Source organism: Haemorhous mexicanus, chromosome 3 (genome assembly GCF_027477595.1).
Source record: "Haemorhous mexicanus isolate bHaeMex1 chromosome 3, bHaeMex1.pri, whole genome shotgun sequence".
In the NCBI taxonomy this organism is placed as follows: Eukaryota; Metazoa; Chordata; class Aves; order Passeriformes; family Fringillidae; genus Haemorhous; species Haemorhous mexicanus.
The window spans coordinates 117,408,880-117,430,462 of record NC_082343.1 but is presented as its reverse complement, the minus strand read 5'-3'; the positions used below and the strand labels follow the sequence as shown (position 1 = coordinate 117,430,462).

The following is a 21,583-nucleotide window of genomic DNA, read 5'->3' as shown; positions in this document are numbered from 1 at the left end:
CCCTGGCTGTGCCTCAGCCTCTGAGCTGTGCCTGGCAGAAGCTCTTTGGCCACACACCATCAATTTGGCGAAGAACAAGTGGATTTGAGGGAATGTGGAGGAGGCAACGGGTGCCAGGGAAGGAGCCTCTCCTTGGAGAGGAGCTGGTGTCCCTGGAGCTGAGAGAGCAGGAGCAGAGGAGCTTCATGCAGGATGATCCCCAGCCTTCTCCAGCCCTGGTCACTCCTGCCATGGAGTCAGGAGTGCAGATGGTTTCAGTTTGCAGTGTGCACGTTCCTGCTGGCTGGGGATGAGGCAGGAGTGTGCTCCTGCTGTCCCAGGCTGGCAGGGACAGAGAGGGAACGGTTCTCTGGCTGCTCCTGAAGGGACACTGAGGAGCTCCTGAGCCCGAGGAAGCCGTGCAGCACAAGGTGCAGTGCTGGCAGAGAGGGGGTCATGGTTTAATGGTGCTGGATGAGATTTCCTGGGTGTGCTGGTGCCAGCAGCTGGACATGAGCCCAGGTGTGGCAGAGGCCAATGGCCCCTGGTCTGTGCCAGCTCTGGGATGGCAGCAGGGCCAGGGCAGTGCCTGTCCCTGTGCTGGCACTGCTGGGGCACCTCCAGTGCTGGGACAGCTCTGGGCCCCTCCTGCCAGGAGAGACCTGGAGGGGCCGGAGCGTGTCCAGGGAAGGGAACAGAGCTGGGAAGGAAATGGAGCCCCAGGAGGGGCAGAGGCAGCTGGGAAGGGGCTCAGCCTGGAGAAAAGGAGGCTCAGGGGGGACCCTGTGGCTCTGCACAACTCCCTGACAGGAGGGGACAGCCAGGGAGGGTCAGGCACTGTTCCCAGGACAAGGGGAAATGGCCTCAGGCTGTGCCAGGACAGGCTCAGGTTGGACATCAGAAGGAATTTCTCCATGGAAAGGGTGCTCAGGCCTTGGCAGGGGCTGCCCAAGTTGGTGGTGAAGTCACATGCCTGGAGGTGTCCAAGGAAGGCCTGGATGTGGTCTAGGCTGGGGACAAGGTGGGGATCAGGCACAGGCTGGACTCCTTGTTCTGAGAGGTCTTTTGCAACCTCGGTGATCCTGGGATTCTGTGCCTGTAACACTCCTGCAGCAGGGAATTCTTTGGCTGGAGGAAATATCCCTCTGGAGACAGGCTCAGCTAAACGGGGAAGGGAGGGACCCAATCCATGCTCTGTAGGTGATGTGTCCCAGCCCTGCCTGGCAGCTGCTGAGGCTCCCCCTGAGGCCGGACAAATGCCAGCTGTGTCTGCTCCAGCACTTGTGACTTGTCAGCCTGGCCCAGGTGATGGCTGCTCCTGGCAGGCTGGAGGTCTCCATATCCAAACTCCAGTGCTTGTTTTGATGCCGTGGAGCAGGATTTGTGTGTCCACATGCCAAGGGAAAAGCAATCCAGGCACCCTGCTCTGGTTGGGTGTTGGATGTCCTCTCCAAACACCAAGGCTCTGTTCCTGTCAGGTGTGGGGTGTCCCCTGCCAGGAAGCTGTGGCCAGGCTCTGTTCCTGCTGTGCTTCCTCTGCTGGAGAGGTGTTCAAGGAAGGCCAGGTTGGACAGTGCCTGGAGCAAGCTGGGACAGTGGAAGGTATCCCTGTCTTGGAAGGGGGCAGCCAATGCTTCTCTGGCAATTCCATCCCAGCCCCTCACAAGTCTCCCAAGGAAGAATTCCTGCATGAGCTCCAGGGCTGATGGCTTTGGAGGTTGTCTCTGTGTCCCTGGGTTGTTCAGAGCACAGAGCTGATGTGATGGAACCAACAAGAATCGCCTTCCATCCCTCTCCTCCTCAGAGCTTGAAGTGCTCACCTGGAGAGGACAAAGCTCCAGGGAGACATTAGAGCCCCTTCCAGTGCCTGATGGGGTTCCAGGATGGAATACTGGGAATTAGGAATTCCTCCCTGTAAGGGTGGACAGGCCTTGGCACAGGATGCCCAGTTCTGGGATTCCATGATCCAGGCTAAGGGGAGCAGCGTGGGTGGTTTCCAGCCAGGAGCCCCAGGCTCTGCCCAGCTCCTGCTGTCATCCATGGAATCATAGAATCATTAAGGTTGGAAAAGACCTCAAAAGACCTCCAACATCCTCAAAAAACACCTCTCACAAAAACGTTTTCATCCCAAACCAGGCAGCAGCAGTTTCACTTTCACACTGCTGCAGGAAAGCACAAGATTTACGGGAAAGCAGGAGCTGCTCCCCCAGTGAACCGATAAAAGGGGAAGCAGCTCCCTCCAAGGGAGCCAGAGCTGTTTGGGCTGTGCGGGACTTCTCGCAGCGCGGCAGCTGCAGGGCCCGGAGGGAGAAAAGGTGGGATGGGGACGGGGACGGGGACGGGGATGGGGATGGGGATGGGGATACGGTTGGGAATGGGGATGGGGATGGGGATGTGAATGAGCTGCTGGGCTGGGAGCCGGGAGCGGGATCTTGTTGCTCTTCTGCCTCCTGTTCCCGGTGCTTTGCCAGGGCTGGGGAGATGGCAGGGCAGGAGAAGAGGGGGCTGAGGGACGCGGGCGAGCGCTGTGTGCTCCGAGCGTGGGCTGCAGGAAGCCTCCTTTGCTGGCACCGCTTTGGGGGAGCTCAGGGGAGCCGTGTGCGCTGCGGGGGCTGAGCTGGGAGGGGGCCGGGGTCAGAGCGGGGGGAGTGGAGCGGCGGGGGAAAGAGGAGGGATGCAGGGGATGGAGGGGCACAGTGAAGGCTGCAGGGGCGCAAAGGCTGTCCCGAGAGCTGGCAGCGGGGCTGGCAGTGGGGCTGGCTGGGCACAGATCCTGAGCGGAGCCCCTTCCCTGCCACCAGCCCGTGCCCCTCCGGCCGGGAAACGCTCCCCGCAGGCGGGGCCGACCCTGCCCGGCCCGGGCACCCCCAGCCCCGCGCTGGGGCCGGATGGCTGCGCTCCCCTGAGGGCAGGAGCCGGGACGATCATTCCTTTTCCTGCCCATGCAGGGAGGGTGGGATTCTCCTCTCTTGCAGTCTAAGCGGCACCACCCAGAGTGCTCTGGTCCCTGGGACAGCCCCACAAAGGCAGCGGTGTTCCCGGAGCCCCTTTCCTTGGGACAGGGCTGCGGAAAACACTCTCGGGGGGCTGTTCCTGTGAAACGGGGTGCAGGCATTCCCACGGCAGGTCCTGCTGCCAGCCTTGCTGCTTCCCTCTGATTCCAAGGAGGAACTCGGTCCCGAGTTATGCCCTGAATGTGCTCAGGGCCTCTCTGTGGGCACTGACAGTCGCATGGGGCTTTTCCCCTATTCCTGCAGCACTGGGAAGCCGTGCAGGGAGTGCCAAGGGTGCCTGGGGCAGGTTCGGTTGTGGCTGGGCTGGAGGTAATCTTGTCCAGGGCAGCCTCCGACTCCTGAGACTGAACCAGCACTGGCAGTGCTCCAGTGGGAGAGAATTTGTGGGGGAAAAAGGCTGGGACAAGTGGCTCACGTGGACAAGCTCCAGCAGTGACCCTGAGTAACCAGTTCCCATCCTGATCAGGCGTCCTGCACTGAGGCTCTGCTGTCCCGGGAGCAGCTGGACATGTGCCCAAAGAAAACAATTGGTGTCTGACATCCCTCCTGAGCTCTGCCAGCACACACCCAGCTTTGTTCTGCTGCTGACCTGCCCTTATCTGAAGCCATCAGCTTTTCCTATTTCTGCTATCCCACTCCTGTCCCCATCCTGCTGCTGGGAGCACACGAGCTGCTGGGGGGCTCAGTGCCTGCTGGGATCCAAGCCCAGCTGTGCTTCTCCCCCCTCTGCAGGGCCCTGAGCTTCCCCCCAGCAGCAGCTGTGTGATGTGGGCAGTGGTGGGACAGGGCCCTGCTGCCCCATTTTCAGGGCTGTTCCCCTGGCTCTGCCCCCTCCTCACCTTGTCTGCTGCCCCCAGAGCACAGATGTTCCCTGGACAGCCTCTCACCCATCAGCACCCCCAAGTCCTTCTCCTCAGGGCTGCTCTCAATCCATTCTCTTCCCAGCTTGTGTCTGTGCCTGGAATTGCCCTGACCCAGGGGCAGCACCTGCACTTGGCCTTGGTGCCCTTCAGGGGCTTTGCTCTGTCCCACCTCCCCAGCATGTCCAGCTTCCTTCTGGTGGGGGAACATGGATGTAGGTCCCAGGTGAAACCATGCTCTGGTCACCTCCCCAGAAAAGCCCTGAGGATTCTTTGATGCCTGAGCAGTTTCCAGGAGAAGAGAAGGGTTGGCCTGCAGTGCTCCCCGGAATGAACCTGCCGTACTCATGGGTCACCTTCTCCTGACTGTCTGCTCTTCTCCTTTAGGGTTTCGAGCCTTTCCTTCCTGCTGCTCTTCCTCCTGAGTGCTCAAGGGGTTCCCATCTTCTTCTCCACACCCACCGTGTACCCCAGGCCTGCTGCTGCCACTGTGTTGTGTCCCCTGAGCTGGGGCCCTTGGCTGTCGGTGTCTGCTGGGACGCCAAGGCTGGGAGCAACAGGAGCATCTGCTGTGAGGTGGGTGAGGGGAACCAGAGCCCACAGCCCTTGCACACATTGCCCAAATCTGCAGGGATTCCTGAGGGAAAGCTGCCCCTGAAGGCTGTGGAAGGGAACAGGAGCCCAGTCCACGCCCCTTAGATCAATACCTGTGCTGATGACAGTGTTGTGGCCTTGGTGGGACAGAAGCCGAATGCTCAGAAGGATTTTTTGCAGGGAATAAATCTGTCTGCTATCCAAGTGAACTGAGACTTGGAGAATTCTCTGAGTTGTGTGCAAGAGTCAAAACCCAAAAGGTTTAAAGGAAGGTGCCCAGTTGAAGGTTTGCAGGCACTTTTCCTCCTGTCACCAGAGATTTTAAGTTCAGTGTCTCTGTGGTGGCTGAAGCCAAGACTGTCACCAAAGGGCACCTGCCTGACGAGACCCTCTGTGCTAACGAGCAGCAGATCACAGAGGGCACCTCTCTGAGTTGGGTCCCAGCATTTCCAGTCTCTCCTGAAGGGCCACCAGGATGTCCCAGGCACAGCTGTGGGCAGGGACAAGGTGGATTTTCCCCTGCACTGGGGTGGGGCCCTGAGTGTGCCAGGAAGCAGCTCCTGGAAAGAGGCCAGAGAGGGGTGAGGGAGGGGCTGTGCTGGCAGCTGGAGCAGGAGCACAGCTCAGAGCCCCTGGGGTGCATTGGGGGGAGAGTGTCTGGGGAGTGTGGGGTGCCCATGGAGGGAGTGTGTGAGCACTGCCTCCGGGTGCTGGCGGCAGCAGGCTGGGCCAGGCAGCGAGCAGGGCAGCCGAGGGCTGGGCAGAGGGTGCAGGATGCAGGCAGGGCTGTGGGATGGGCAGAGGGGCTGTGCCAGTGCTCCAGGGAGCCAGGAATGCCCCTGGCTATCTGCACTTGTAGATTGAGGAGTTCTGCAGGGAGGATGTGAGTGATGGTGAAGGCAGCACCTTGTCCAGGGCAGGTTGTGTGGCTAAGGTAGTCTCTGTGTGTGTCTCTGTGTATGTCTCTCTGTGTCTGTGTTTCTGTCTCTGTGTGTCTGTGCTGTCTCTGGGATACAGACTCAGCTTCAGGGTTGATCCTGCAAACAGGTGAGCAACAGGCACATCCAGGGTGCTGAGAAGGAGACCCTGCCTCTTGTGCCATCCCAGACCTGGCTCCAGCAGCCAGGTGGGAGTAATCCCCAGGGCTGCAGCTGCTGCAGAGCCTCTGCCAGGAGCCTGGGGCCTCTGACAACACCTTAGGGAAAGTCTCTGTTCTTCCTCCACAGCCATGGCTTTGCAGGAGGACACACAGGAGGAGGATGCAAAGGCCCAGCTCCTGGCAGAGGCATTTGAGAAGGAAGGACTGGATGCTGGATACTGGGTGCCCAAAGTGACACAGATCTTGGGAATCAAGTGCAGAGAAGCCCTGCAACATCTGGAATATGAAGACTACCTCAGGCTGGAGTGTGAGGTACAGTACCCCTGGGAGAAAAAGGCACTCCAGAAACTCCTGAACATAAGAGATGACAAAACGTGTGAGGAGATGCAAGAGCATAACTCTGAGAAGACAAAGCAGAGAAATGATGAGGCCAAAAAAGCTCTGAAGGATCTGACAGAAATGCACAACAGCCACAGCCAGGATGCTCTGAGGGAGAAAGCAGAGACCCTGTGGCGAGCCATGGAGATTCCCGAACAGTTCTGGCCACCACCAGAGAAACCCTTGGCAGATATGCTGGAGAGCATCCAGAAGCAGCTGGAGCAGCAGGAGCAGTCAGCAGGCAGGAGGGAGAACATCCCTGACACAGAGGTGCTGAGGAGGGCGTCAGGGGGACTGGCCCTGCAGGGCATCTACAGAACCAGCAGACCTGAAGATGTGCTGGCAAAGCGAGAGCAGCTCCTCAGGGTTCCTGAGGGATTCCAGCTCGCCGGTCCGGAGCAAGGATCGCTGCTTGAGAGGAAGGAGTTCTCCTCCTCTGCAGCAGAATCCACTTTCACCAAGTCCATGGAGCAGCTGGGGTTCAGCATGAGTGTTTCTGCCAAATGCTCATTCTGGGGGTTTAATCTGGGAGGGAGTGTAGATCACAGCAGCTTCTTGCAGTCACAGGACAACCACCAGTCCCGCTCTGAGCAGAGCTACTTTTGCACCACCAAGTACCAGTACATCCCTCTGGCCTCCTGCTACTTCCAAAGGCATCAGCTTTGCCTCTCGGATGCGGCTCTGCGGGAGCTGCAAGGCATGGAGCAGCTTTTGAGCTTCAGTCGGGAAGGAGACAAGGCCATCTTCCGGAAGATGTGTGAGAGCTTCTTCAGCAGGTTTGGGTCCCACATAAACCAGGGTCCCCTCCACTTTGGAGGGATATTCTGGTGGAAGGCATCTACAGAAGGATTCCGAACTGAGCAGAGGGAAGAGATAAAACGACAAACTTCTGAAGCACTGAACAGCTTTGTTGGGGCCAGCTGGGGTGGCTTTGGGGCCAGTGTAGAAGGGACCCTGGATGTTTCCAAATCGAGCTCAAAGGCTTCTGTCACAGAAAGAGCCAGAGAAAGCTCTTATACAGCAATTCAGCTCTACGTGGTCAACACAGGGGGCCCAGCAGACACAGCTTCCCTTCCTCAGTGGAAAACGGGGCTCGTGTCTGATAACACAACATGGTGCGTTATCGACCGTGGCTTTCAGCTGATCCCAGTGTGGGACGTCATCCAGTGCAATCACTGTGGGGATTTTAAGTCTGTCGATCAGATGAGCAGAGCCCTCAGGGCTGCATACAAAGCGCTGACGAATCAGAGCGTTGGCACCATTTTTGGAGAGGAACTGGGCAGTGCAGTGCAAGAGGCCAGAGATTTCATGGGGACTGTGAAGGCCTGGGAGGTGACAGAAGCGGATGAAGAGAAGATGCTCATGCTGATGAGGCTAAAAGATGATCTGAGTGCAAAAACCAGGAACCCCAGTGTGTGGATCAACGTGTGCCTGTCGGACAAAGCCCTGCAGGACCTCCTTGTGAACACCGTGCGGAGCTGCCAGGAGTCACCTCCAGAAAACACCACCCTTATCAAAGTAATGTTGAGGAGTCTCCTGAATCCTCATATCTACTCTGTCAAGGACTTCCCTGAAGCTTCCTTCATTATGCAATGGATCTTCCAGACTGAGCAACCGCTTCCCAGATCTCCCAAAGTCTCTGAGCTTCAAGAGCTCATCCAAACTCTACAGCAAATGAAGGAGCATATCTATGCTGTCACCTACGCACCAGGAAGCTCTGCTTCTGATGTTCATGAAGCAAAGATAAAAGCCACCCTGACCAGCAGCCTGGCCATTTATTCCTTACTCCAGTCTCTCAAGGAACAGGCTCAGAAGGACATGGAACTGTTGGTGCTCTTGATTGTGACCAGCACAGGGTACCAGGTGGAAAGCAGCACTTTTCAGCACCTCCTTGGACACCCAGAAATTCAGTACATGGCCAAGGAAATGGAAGCGGCACATGAGGAGTACGTGAACCTGAAGGAGCAAGATGCTGACAGAGCTGAGGCCTTCCTTCTGCTGACAGGTCTTACTGTGACACCTGAAAGTCAAGAGCTGTCCCTTGAGCAGAAGAGGGAGCGTTTAGTTTTCATGGAAGATCACATGAAAGGCTTGTGGTCCACACGGATAAACAATCTCCTCCAAAAGCACCATGGAGACGAAGACTGGGAGAGGCTTGAACGGGACTTGGAATCCTTGATCAGTGGGTGCTTGGATGACAAATTTGATGAACAGAGGATGCAGAACATACTGAGTGACCTGGAAGACACTTTCACAACAGATGAAGCCCCCAGTCAGTCCCAATCCAAGTCAGACAGCAGTGAATCCAAAGAAAATGAAGCCATTGCAAACCAGGAGTTCCTGCAGTTGCTCAAGCGCCTTGGACTGGAAAGTCACTATCCAAGAAAAATGGGGATGGGAGATTTCTGCACCATCTGCAAGACATCTCTGCAGGACAGCCAGCCCAGCCAGGACACAGAACTGCCATTTTACTTCTTGCAAAAGCTGTTAACTGTGGATTACCAGGTGAGGTACCTGACTTGCTGGGAAAGAAGCAACACAGACCTTGCATCCGTGCCACAAACCAGAGAGCAAGAGAACCAACAATCAGACACCTTTGAAATGTTTTTTGATGATTCGGAAGAAGCCCCCCCTGAACCTGAAAGCAGGGACAGCCATGTGCACCCCATGGACCTGCAGATGGCCATTTTCCATTGTGCTGATGACTTCCTGAGACAGATCCTGGCAACCAAGCTGGCCTTCTGCCAACTGGCGCTGCCTCTGCTGGTGCCCAACCCATGCACTTCACTCATCGAGTTCCCGCTCTACGCCCTCAGCCAAATCCAAAGGAGCTGGAAAGAGGTGGAGAAGGCAGGAAGCCAGACCAGAACAAAGAGTTACAACAACAAACTCATCTTTCAGGCACAGACACCCATCGTGTCCTTCATCCGCATTGGCAGCTCGGCCTCCTCTTCCAAGTCCCAGCTCCTGAACGCTCTGCTGAGCAAACGCAAACACGACACTTTCTTCCACCGCCACTGCAGAGGCAGCACCAGAAAGCGTTTGCTGATGGAAGGGCTGGTGGAGATCGCCTGGTACTGCCCCCGTGGAAGCCCCGATGACACCTTTGAGCGCTGTGTGGCTTTCTGTAACCTGCATGGAGATGCCAGGGATCACGGAGCACAGCTGCAGTTCCTGCAGGAGATATCTGCTGTCAACGTGGCTCTTGTGTCTGAATGGAAGCACATGGACAACAGGGGGAAAAAGCTGCTGCAGGACCTGTGGCAGTCACAAAGGCCTTTGGTTTGTCTTCTCACAGAAAAAGAGAATGTTGCAGCTGGACAAGTTGGCAAAAACATAAAAATAGGGATCAAGAACAGAAATGAAGCAGAACTGGTGGAAGAGCTGACCAAGAAAATTGGGAATCTCCTGGAAGGGTCTAATTCATGTTTCAGCCTAGAGGCCTGCATGGACAAAGCTCGCCAGCACAGATTAGTTGTGGATGCAGATCAACCCGCGTGTGTGACAGCCAAAGCAAAGGCAAAGGAGCTGGTGGAGCTTCTGAAGAAAGAGAAGCTGTCTGAGATCAAATCCCGGCTGCTGCCGCTTCAAGGAAAACTGTGGTACCAGTGGTGCCAAAAGGACAAAGAACTCACTCACCTGCAGGAGAAGAGGAACAAGGGCATTGAGCATCATCGCAGCCAAATTGAAAATGAGAAGAAAGCAATAAGAAGAAAGCAACTTGAGCAAGCTTTCCCTCTCAACCCACTGATGAAATCATTCCTTGGCTTTCTCCAGGCCCAAACAGCAGACACCAAGAAATACTTCCTGCAGTGGATGAATGTCTTTATGGAAGAACTGTCCTGTGGTCGCCTTGAAGAACTGAGGAGAGACTATCACAAGTTATGGTCTGAAATCCTGACAGAAAAAAAAAACCAGGAAAAAAGCAGTGTGAACAATGATTTGCTCAAGCAGCTGGATTCCATCTCTGATGAAATCAGCCATTCATCCATTGGCCTGGAACACCTTCTGAGAGAGGTTGGTCAGATTTATGAAGCTCTGCAATTAATGAACTGCAAGAAAGACAATTTTGACAAACTTCCAGAAATTGCAGCAGAGCTGATGGTTTCAGGGTACCCTGTGGAGCTGATGGATGGGGATGCTTCTTACCTGCCCTTGCGCTGGGTGGGCGCAATCTTTGACAGCTTAATTGAGAGGCTGGGGGACAAACGAGTGTTTGTGCTCTCTGTGCTCGGCATCCAGAGCACAGGCAAGTCCACCCTGCTGAATGCCATGTTTGGTCTGCAGTTCAACGTCAGCGCAGGGAGATGCACCCGTGGAGCCTTCATGCAGCTGATCCCAGTGGGCGAGGAGCTGCAGCAAGACTTGGGCTTTGATTTTGTGCTGGTGGTTGACACAGAGGGACTTCGTGCCATCGAGATGGCCAATAAACTGTCCCAGAATCACGACAATGAGCTGGCCACCTTTGTCATTGGTGTTGGCAACTTAACTGTGATCAATATCTTTGGAGAAAATCCATCAGAAATGCAGGATGTTCTCCAGATTGCTGTGCAGGCTTTCCTGAGGATGAAGCAAGTCAATCTTTCCCCAGGCTGCCTCTTTGTCCACCAAAACGTGGGAGAAGCAACTGCCAAGGAGCAGAACATGGAAGGACAAAGGCGTTTGCAGGAAAAGCTGGATGAAATGACCGTGGTAGCTGCTCAGCAGGAATTCTGTGATGTCTCCTCCTTCAGCGATGTCATTGGCTTTGATGTGAACACCCACATTCACTACTTTGCTCACCTGTGGGAAGGAAACCCCCCAATGGCACCACCCAACCCCAACTACAGCCAGAACGTCCAGCAACTCAAGAGCAAAATCCTCCAGGCTGCCAAGAAGCAGTCGCAGCGTAGGATTTTGAGGCTCTCGAGCCTGAAAGATCGTATTGGTGACCTCTGGAATGCTTTGGTGAATGAAAACTTTGTTTTCAGCTTCAAGAATTCCCTGGAGATTGCTGTGTACAGGAAACTGGAAAGTGCCTTTAGTCAGTGGACCTGGAAGCTGAGGAGTCACATCTTAGATGTACAGATGAGACTGGACAACAAAATTCGGAATGGGGACTGGCAGAATGTCACCAGACAACACCTTGAAGGGCTGGTGCAAGAGACAAGTGATGCCATTGAGAAAGAAGTGGAAAAGTATTTCAGGGAAGACAAAGACTGTGAGACACTGGTCCAGTGGAAATCAAGCACAGAGCTGAAGCTGAAAGACCTAAAAGAGACTCTTCTTCTTGAAACAAAAAAGAAATGTGAGAATCTCATTGAGCTCCAGAAGGAGCAGAGGAAACTGGATGCAAGGAAGTTGGACTATGAAGATGAGCTCTTGAGAAGGAGTCGGGAGCTGGCAGTGAGTCTGAAAGGGAAGAGCCTCAGTGAGAGAGATCTGAAGGACAACTTTACTCTTGTCTGGAACAAGCGGATTGCTGAAGTCTCCCGTGCTGCTCCTCCTTTAGAACGGGTGGATATTGATGCAGAAATTGAAGATGTCCTTGTAGAGCACTTTAAGGAGCCAGGTTTTCATGCACGAATTGCGTCATTTCCCAAAGGCAGAGGGTTTTCTTTTGATCCAGAGAAACACATTATGAAGAAAAAGTATTTAGGCTATTTCTCAGATCTCAGGAGCATTCCCAATGCTGATATGATCAACTTTCAGCACATCACAGACAACATCATAGCGTGTGTGAAGGCAAACATTGCTAAGAAGGAAGAGGAGAAACGGAATTACAGTCGAAATTTTATCCATGAAATACTCAATGAAGTACAGAAAGGCGTGAACTCTGTCCCCAGCAATGGGAAATGTCGTTTTAACAGAGAGTACAGCATAGATTTGTCTCTGTATCTGTGCAGAATGGCAGCAGAAAGGTTTAAAGCCATGCAAGAAGCATTCCGAAAGGCAAATGACCCAGTTGTGTACCTGAGCAGCAAGAGAGAATATTTCTTCCAATGTTTCCAGATTTCCTGCCAAGGAGCCACTTCTGTCACAACTTTTGCTAGTTTCCTTTGTGACAAGATTGAACCAGCTCTTCACCGTGCAGTCTATGAGAGGACAGCTAAAGACATTGCTGAGGACATGCAGGGCAAATTCCCAGATTTCCAGGGTAGCAGAGCCAATCTGGAAGTTTGCATCCTGAGATACCTGGCAGAACAGGAAAATTTTGAGTATTTCAAGCAGTACCTTATGTCTCCAAAACAGTTTTTTGAGAGTTACATTGAGACACGAGTTAGGAATTACTGTTTAGATGGGAGTAGAAGGCTGGGGATGTTTTTAGAGTCCTCCCTTGATATTCTCTATCAAAACATCCTGTCAGCTGTGTCTTTGTCAGCCCGAATTGTCAAAGACAGAAAAGACAGAGAAGACAAAATCTCTCTTTGGCTGGATGAATTTTGCAGGCAACTGACAGAGGTGATCAACTTGCCCAGAAGTGACCTGAAGGGCATTGAGCATCAGGAGGTCACAGACATTGAGTTCCTCAGCAGTGCCATGGCACAGCCTCTGGATGATGTGAGGGACAGGCTCATGAAAGGATTTGCTGGTGCTGACCTGAGCTCGTTTTCAAGGCAGCCTCACACCATCCTGGCAGAGCATTTTTCGGGGTGCTGGGCGCAGTGTCCCTTTTGTGGGGCTGTCTGCACAAACACCATGTGGAATCATGATGGAGACCATCAGGTGGTCTACCATCGCCCACAAGTTGTCATGGCATTTACATGGTGGAAAAATCTATTGATCTTAATGGTTAAGGGTGGTAGATACAAACTGGTCACTGACATTTGTTCCAGCCTTGTTGTAAGTGACCGCAGATTTAGAGTTGGTGGTGGTCCATGGATCTCTTACAAAACATACTGTAACGCTGGAGATATTTTGTCCACTTGGAAATTTTTTCCTGATTCATCCACGCAGGTGTACTGGAAATGGTTTGTGTCTCGTTTCAGGACACAGCTGGAAGCTCTGTACAATGGGAAATTTCAGGGCAAAAGAGAAATCCCTGTGGCGTGGCAGAGAATTACCAAGCAGGAAGCACTGTCTGAGCTGGACAAGCGTTAGGCCACGCCCATGGGGAGGAAGAACCACAACAGCTTTGCAGATTAGGAGAACTTTGTACCAGGCTCTCCACAAAATGCAGATACAATAATGATACTCTAAAACCATGTTCACATAATGGCATCTAACATTTCCCAAATTTGGTGAAATAATGTTACTGTGGCTGCTGCTCAGCAACACCACTTCATGAGAAAGCCAGAATCCTCTTGCCTTCTTGCCTGATCTTCTTAAAGCACCTTCTGAACCTGAAGAATTAGAAATTCTTGGTTCATTAGCAATGGAATTTTGTGCTGAATTTCAGTACCAGGGAGATCCACAATTAAATGTTACTCCCTATCATCCTTTGTACAGAAACTCAAGCTTGTGGTGCAGTTGTACTCCCCCAGGGTTCCTTTAGGGTGAAATTGCTGACCTAGATGAGTCCCCACAGCAATTGCCAAAAAGATATTAGCCCATTTGTAGAGATAGAGCCTGGCAAGGCATTCCCTCCAAAATTAAAAGTGGCCCATGTTGCATTGGACAGCTCACTGTGATAGCACTTAATGTTAAAAAAAGCTACGAAGATAAAACATAGAGAAAAAAGATTTACCCATCATTATGAAGAAAACTGTAATAGCAATTTCAAACCCTAGAGCCATGCAAAAAAAACTTATGTCAGCTATATTTCTACCTTAACTTCTCTCAGCTGAGGCATTAGAATGTGGAGGGCTGGTTATGTGACAAAGGCCACATAGACATGCTCTGGATAGCTGACCAAGAATTGGAAAAGTACCGGACCCAGCTAATCTGAGTCCCTGTACCTGCAGGGACACTGTGGTCTTGAGCATAGCTGTATTATGATAACAAGATGCTGTAGTTGAGAGAGAGAGACATGAGAAAAAGAAGATGTAAGTCCTAAGGAATGAGGAAGTAAGAGGGGAACTGGTATCTATAGTATAACCAATAGATTGCTTAGCTTACAGAATATGTATGAGCTTATTACTTGTTGTGCATAAATGTCTGATGCTCTAATCAATAAATGAAGCTTTCTGATCATTCATATTGATCGTCCAAGCCTCCCTCACCGCGACATAATGGTGCCCAAACAGGGACCCTAAATAGGGCTTGATCCTCCGAGCCACAGTCTGGTGCAGTATCCGTGTCGGTCCCGACGCAGCATGGGAGGCGAAAGACCTGGGCTCCGGGCCCCAAGCGACCCTAGAGAGGGGTCTTGGCTGACTAAGCACTGCCGACGTCTTGCAAGGGCTGCAACAGCGCTGACGACTAGATTAGAAGGTAATGGAGAGACAAGTGGCGTATGATCTTGTTAAATGCTTTTTAGAAAAGCGGGGATTACAAGGTATTGACCTGGGAAAAGAGCTCCCGGGATTGTTTGCATATGGAGTTGCAAAAGGGTGTTTTGCAGATCCCAACCAGGTCTTTGAGGATTTAGAGTGGTGTAGGTTTGGGGATAAGTTGTGGGAAGCTTTGCTAGATGATTGTAAAACTGCAAAGAAGTTATCTAAAACTTGGCGAATAGTTGCTAATGCGCTAAAACAATACCAGGCAGAGCAGAAGGCTGCTCGAGCAGCCTCCACTCGACTGGGAATACCTGTTCCTAGTGAGAATAGCGGGGCCTCAACGTCTACGTTCTCTTATCCCCTGCCCCCATCAATTAACACGGTGAATTTGCTGGTGGGGACAGCCTCGGCAGCAACTGCCCGAGCCGCCCCATCCGCGCCACCACTAGCAGTGGGGGATTGGCCCTCCCCTCTGGCGGGAGGGGACAGTGGGGAAGGAACACAAGAAATGCTTGACCCAGAGGCAGTGTGAATTGCTAATGAACGGCTATGAGGTTAGCCCGGGTGGAGCTCGATAAGCTGAAATCCCCAGGGGGTATTCCCTCATACATGGGAATTAAACAAGAAAGAGAAGAGCCGTTTGGTTTGTTTATTGACAGAGTGGCGAATGCTATTCAGACATGCTATATGCACGGAGCACTACTAAAGCAATGTGCAATCCCACCACTCAGAGTATACTTGTCACACTCCCTGGTACCTGGACTGTTGAGGAGGCTGTAGAACAAATGGCTCAGATACTGGTGGGGCCACAGGCTATGTTTGTGGAGGCAGTAAGAGAATTGGGAAGTAGTTTAAAAAAGCAGGTGCAGGCGACGCAGAGTCAGGTGTTGGCTGCCCTTGCCCCCTTGCAAGTGTCAGTAAATCGGCCTAAAGAAAAAGGACCATCACGACTCTGATGCTTCCGCTGTGGAATTGCTGGCTATGCGCCATGGAATTGCACAATGGGAGCTTTGTGGTGCCGGCGCTGCAAGTCCGACACAATGATTCAGCTTGCAGGCACGTCTCGGGAAACGGGAAGCCCAGCGGGAGGGGTCGCCCCGCTCCGACACAAGTGGTGGCCCAGAAGTCGAGCGCCTTCCCAGCACAAGCGCCTCCTCCCTCCGCCCTGCAAGCAGTGGAAGCCTCGGTTTGGACCTGGCGACCTCAATAGACTGTACCTTAATAGACTGCAATCTGCAACGTATCCAAACAGGGGTCAAAGGGCCTGTTACAGCAGGTGAACAACCAGTGGGAGCTTTATTAATTGGACGCTCGTCTGCCAGCATGTTGGGACTTACTATTATTATTGGATTAATTGATGCTGATTATACAGGTGAAATACAAATAATGGCACAAACGCTATTCCCACCATTGTTCATTCCAGTTGGATCACAAATTGCTCAGTTGATCCCCTTGCCTCAATTAACCGGACGAACTTTACCACTTGGCGAGCAGTGACGTGGTGAAGGTAGTTTTGGTTCCACAGGAACAATGGCATTGTTAACAGTGGACTTAAAGCATCGTCCTAAAAAACATATTGACTTTCAGTATCAGAGTCAAACCATCACCCTGGTTGCGCTCCTAGACACTGGCGCAGACGTCAGTATCATCGGGACGCAGAAATGGCCACCCCGGTGGTCCACCCACGCGGCAAATGCCACAGTTGCAGGAGTAGTGCAGGAGTAGGAGGACTCCCGCTTGCACGGAAATCCCCTCTGCTGAAGATTATTATAGAGGGAAAGACTGTCACCTGTACAGTTTCTGTAATACCGCTCCCTGAGGGTGTCCACGCCTTGCTAGGCCACGATGTGTTGGCACAGTTGGGAATGGTCCTTACCACAGATCTCCCTTTATAGGGACGGCCATTGCATGGACTTTCCTGATCTCACTCCGATGGAAAACAGAGGACCCGGTGTGAGTTGAGCAACGGCCTTTACAAGGGGAAAGTCTCATTCAGGCACACAAGCTGGTACAGCAGCAGTTTGACCAAGGACATCGCCGGCTGTCTGTTAGTCCTTGGAATACTCCTATTTTTGTGATCAAAAAGAAATCTGGCCAATATCGGCTCCTGCATGATCTATGTGCTGTCAATGATCAGATCCATAGTATGGGAGCCTTGCAGCCCAGACTGCCTAATCCTGCAATGCTCCCTGAAGGATGGTCCCTCCTCATTATTGATCTAAAAGACTGCTTCTTCACCATCGCCTTGCATGAGGCAGATAAGCAGGGCTTTGCTTTTACCCAGCCTGTGTTGAATCGAGAAAGGCCTGCCCAAAGATATGAGTGGACTGTACTCCCAGCTCTCTAAGTTGCAGAGATTAACTGGAAACTTACAAGTAGAATCGAGCTTTGGTGTTGATAAATAGCTCAAATCTTTAGGCCTGAGATCATGGCTATGCTCTATTGTTAAGGCTAGCATTATAGTAGGCATTATAGCTTTGTTAGTAATATTAGTTTTGCCTTGTTTTTGCATGTGCTTACAAAATATGGTACAAAGAATGATATCTGCTGCATTTAATCAAACATTGCTCCTGCAAAAAGAAAACAGGGGAATTGTGGAGGGCTGGTTACGTGACAAAGGCCACGTAGACATGCTCTGGATAGCTGACCAAGAATTGGAAAAGTACCGGACCCAGCTAATCTGAGTCCCTGTACCTGCAGGGACACTGTGGCCTTGAGCATAGCTGTATTATGATAACAAGATGCTGTAGTTGAGAGAGAGAGACATGAGAAAAAGAAGATGTAAGTCGTAAGGAATGAGGAAGTAAGAGGGGAACTGGTATCTATAGTATGACCAATAGATTGCCTAACTTACAGAATATGTATGAGCTTATTACTTGTTGTGCATAAATGTCTGATGCTCTAATCAATAAATGAAGCTTTCTGATCACTCATATTGATCGTCCAAGCCTCCCTCACCGCGACATTAGAACAATTAAACCAATTGGGGCGTTGGCTTAGCAAAGAAGTCAATACTATTTCCATTGCAATTAGTAACATGATGACAGATGTTAGTGCTGTCAAACCTGCAACCTTACAGAACAGAGCTGCCATGGATTTTCCTTTACTGGCACATAAACATAGTTTTGAAGATTTTGAAGGACTGTGTTGTATGACCTTTTCTGACCATTCAATGTCCATCCACAAATCAAATTAAAACAAACGATAGATCATACATAGATGACTTGTTTGAAAGATGGAGTTTTACACCTTAGCTAAAAGAACTTTGCAAAATAGGTTTATAGGTATTCATAGTTATTGTAGCAATGTTAGTAATAGTGCCTAGTGTACTTCACTGTGCATGAAAAATGATGAACAAGGCCATCAAAAAAGTTTTGTCTATCCAAGAGAGAGGGGAAATGTGAGAAAGAGATTTGAGGAGAGTTCTCAAGGCCTGACAAAAGGCCCACACAGTATGCATCTGTATGCAAACTTTGAGATAAGAAATGCTAACTTAGGAATGCTATAGAATAAGACAGATATGGTTGAGAGAGAAATAGAGCTAGAAAAAAGTTTTGAAAGATACTCTTGCAAATAAGAGTAGATACCTTAGAGAAATAGAACTATAAAAAATGCATTGTAAGAGCACCCATAATGGGTAGTTTTAAATAATTGGCTTTAAGACATCTACAGCATAGTGTAGCAAAACCAAATAAGCCGAGAACGCTTATAATGTTTTGTAATTAAGAAAAAGTCAGCTTCTAATTGTGATAGAATGAATTGGAGCATCTGTATTCTCACCCTTCATATGAAACTGAAAAACAGAATGAAAAGTTTTTAAAATGCCTCTCATTTACCCCATTTCTGGGTGAGAAAAGGGCTAAAATCTGACACCCCAAAGGCAGTTTTCCTGCAGCAAGGAGCTTTCCTGCTTGGAAAAAGGCCTGCAGGGCCTCAGACCAGTTCCATGCTGGCTGCAAGTTGGGCTGCTTGGCTTTTGGGTGTCATCCTTCCCTCCCTCATTGCAGCCTCCTGGATCAACTGAGACCATTCTCCCAGCAAGAGCTGTTTTGCCTGTGGGCTCAGGAAAGCAGTGACATGACCACCCTGGGGCACAGGCAGTGCTTTCACTGCCTGTCTCAGGGGTGCTGTGTCTCTGTCCAGCCCAGCCACTCCTGCTCAGGTGCCTGGGGCTGCTGCCCTTCCCTCCAGCCCTCAGCTCCGGCAGGAGCTGCTCCTGCCCTTGGCCTCTCTGCTGAACAAAAGCCTTTGGAATGCCCCGAGTGGAGAATCCTGTCTGCCAGCACCTTCTGCAGCAGCTCTCAGTTTCAGGGTCCTTTCTTTTCTTGGTTCAGCTTTTTCTGAGGTCTGTGGCCAGGCAGAGCAGCTCCCTCAGGTCCTACTGAGCATCTCATGTTTATTGCCTGATCTTTGACCAAAACAAAGCTATTGGTATTACCAATATTGTGGACGGGATGTTCCTTGGCTTGTCTGGCCCCTGTGGCTGAACCAAATAGTGGCAACTGTGGTGTTTCACCCCAGAGACACTTCTGGCTAGCTGGATGCTGCAGCTGAGCACATGGTGACAAGTCCAGGCATGCCGGGGCTCCGGTGGCTGTGGGATGGAGCTTCCTCCTGTAACAGGGTCCGTTTTTCAGGTTTACCTCTGATGGAGAAGCTTTAAGACGGTAGTGAAGGAAAGGAGTTGGTTCTGATGGAGGGTTTAAATCCAGAGCTTTTATTCTGGCCCACAGGTCTCTGAATCCAGCAACTCCTCCAACAGAACTCTCTGACTGCGTGGTTGCTGCTCCTTTACCTGGGGGAGAGGGGGAGGAAGCCACCAACCAGGTATGGGAGAGGTCTCAAGGGACAAAGGACACCTGGATGGCCTAGTGCCCCCTGGGGGTAGAGGGTATCTTTAGAATCTGCCCAAACACTCAATGCCCTTCTGGAATTCCAGGATTGACAGACAGTGCTTGGCAGGGGTCAGGGTGGGGAAGGGAGAGGTGGCTGACACACCTGGGAGGGAATCTTCAGGGGAGAAACCCGTGGTTCTGGGGTAAACCATGAAATCACACTGCAACACAAAGCCAAACAGTTCAAGGAAAAAAAAACTGCTCAAGGGTTGCTGCTGCAGCTTCTGCAAGACCAGAAAAAGGAAAAAACACTTCTTGCTTCAGCTAACAAAAAACCAAGCCAGCTAAGCAATGTAAACTTCTTGCTTCAGCTAACAAAAAACCAAGCTAGCAACAAAGTAATGCTGTCACAGGGCATCTAAGAACACCAGGGAGTGAGGCTTGGAACCAAGCCTGCGCAAAAGCCCCAAGGCTCTTGTTGGTGCCTTGGAGGGGCTACCTGGAACAGATGTTGGGCAAGATTAAGAAAATAAAAGTAGGCATTTATTAAAGTATGGGGAGGCAGCTGGGCAGTGGAGCAGGGAGTACTGTGGAGATGATGGATGGTCCAGACATCCTGGCTCTTGTGGGGAAGAAACCAGGGGAAGTTCAAACAGTTATGTAAGAGGGGAAGCAAAAAGGAATGTAGTGATTTAAGTAAGTCATATAAGGCTGCAGGTGCTTGGGGTTAAGCAATGTAGCTAAGAAACATTAGTAATGTGATTATTGCTTGGCAGTGGAAAATTTTATCTAAAGCTGTTAGATTATATATACCCAGCTCTAGAGATAATAGTAGACAACTTCATGGCTTCGTTGTATGAACAATAAACAATTTCTTGCTAACATCTATGGGGAGTCCTGTCTCTCAATTGCCAACATTAAAGGACTTAAATAGTGACACCATGGGCACTCAGAAGCTTCCCAGAGGCTACACCCAAGATGGACAATGGTCACAAGTTTTTCATACAGTTATAAGTTTGGTCCATTTACATATCAGGGGTTAATCTTCCAATTACAGCTTCAGGTAATAAAGTCATTTACCCCCAGTTTGCTCCTCCCCAAGTCACTTTTGTTTATGATTTTTGGGGCCTGAGACAGTAGGGTGTTCTTGATTTTAAGGCCTAGAGGAATTGTTTTGTCTGAATAAAATGGGAGAACAGTAGCTGACAGGCTACTGGAGTTTTCGAGTTATACCCTAAAGCAAAACAGGATTGAAAAAATGTAAAAGCTGAATCCTAAGGCATCACTGTCCCTTCTCTGGACCCACCTTAAAGCACCATTTCTGGGCATAGAGCAGAAAATAAGGGAATAGAGTATCATCATAAAATCACCCCTACACCCTGTTCCCTTGCAAATAGCACACTGATCTTTTCCTAATGGTCATCACTGAAAACATCTTCAACATGTTCTGCCTCTTCCCCAACAACTCCTCTCTCCCTCTGGGACCCATTATTGCAGCCATGAGTTCTCCATCTTTACCTCATCAAGCCAGTCCTGTGTTATTACATAATTTCCATGCAGTTTCTAACAATTTATTTACGTTTCTAGAGTCCTCTGCCTCCAGTCTCTGTAACCTCTGTAGCAGGCACAGGGCCACCTAAGGCCCCATGGAGAAATACTTAGAGATAAGAATATGCTAAGTCAGAGGAATTGAACCAGAAGTCTTCACTCCGGTCCTCCAGGCCTGTTTATCTCTCTGTGACCCCATAGGCTAGTTTCCCTAACCCTTACAATTGGTCAGTTTCCAAGCCCCCCCAACCCTATAAAAGGGGCTGTCTTGGCCCATTGTGTTAAAAGAGCTGCATTTGGACCCTTCGCGAATCCCTCAGAATAAACCATTGTGGAACACTCTGAAGCCTGCCTTCTCATCTCTCTCTCTTCAGTCTGCTCTTCTGAAAGCCACGTTCAGCCAGAGCCCCTAGAGCAAGCTAAAGAGCTGAAACCATAAAAGAGCTGATATCACTAAGAGCTGACAATCACTGAGCTTGCTAAGGTGGCCACAGCTGTGCAGTAGTCTGGGCTAGGGCACTTAGCCCCCGAAGGGCTGAGATATCTGGCCTCATGCTACTTGCCTGGGGCGCTCTGACCCTACGGGGAATCAGCTATCCAGCTAAGAAGCTAGCCCCTGTGGCTCCTTTTTACAAACCTCCTCGTAATGACTGGAGCCAATTGTCCCATAATTGTGGTTGCCATTTGTAACAAATCTCGTCTGTCAGGGTCCATGCTAGCAAATTTCCCATCTGTATCAACTATTCATTGATGGAAATTGGAAGGAGACTCATTCTTTCCTTGGATTACGTGATACCATTCTGACAAAATTGTAGCCTTTGGAATTGCATGTTTCATACAAAAATGGTTAATCTCTGATATCTGGTCAAAAGATTCCCGTGTCCTGGTTGGTTGTGAAAGGAATGAGAAGGAGGTGTCT

At 50.9% G+C, this 21,583-nt stretch overlaps 1 protein-coding gene and 1 pseudogene across 2 annotated transcripts; both read left to right on the top strand.

The window, feature by feature from the left end:
* Window positions 1-2,159: 2,159 nt before the first annotated feature.
* Window positions 2,160-20,002, top strand: LOC132325642 (interferon-induced very large GTPase 1-like). 2 transcript variants are annotated; one of them, XR_009485996.1, is made up of 4 exons: window positions 2,160-2,294; window positions 4,241-4,429; window positions 5,674-14,276; window positions 15,331-20,002. XR_009485996.1 is itself a non-coding variant. In XM_059843179.1 (3 exons), exon 3 carries the CDS (start codon window positions 5,676-5,678, stop codon window positions 13,002-13,004), a length of 7,329 nt encoding a protein of 2,442 aa, XP_059699162.1. In that variant the 5' UTR covers window positions 2,160-2,294; window positions 4,241-4,429; window positions 5,674-5,675; the 3' UTR covers window positions 13,005-20,002. The 2 variants fall into 2 exon arrangements, 1 of the variants encoding a protein (XP_059699162.1); XM_059843179.1 differs by having other exon boundaries at window positions 5,674-20,002.
* The window catches only part of LOC132325754 (interferon-induced very large GTPase 1-like), a 34,770-nt pseudogene continuing 28,456 nt past the window's right edge, over window positions 15,270-21,583 (top strand).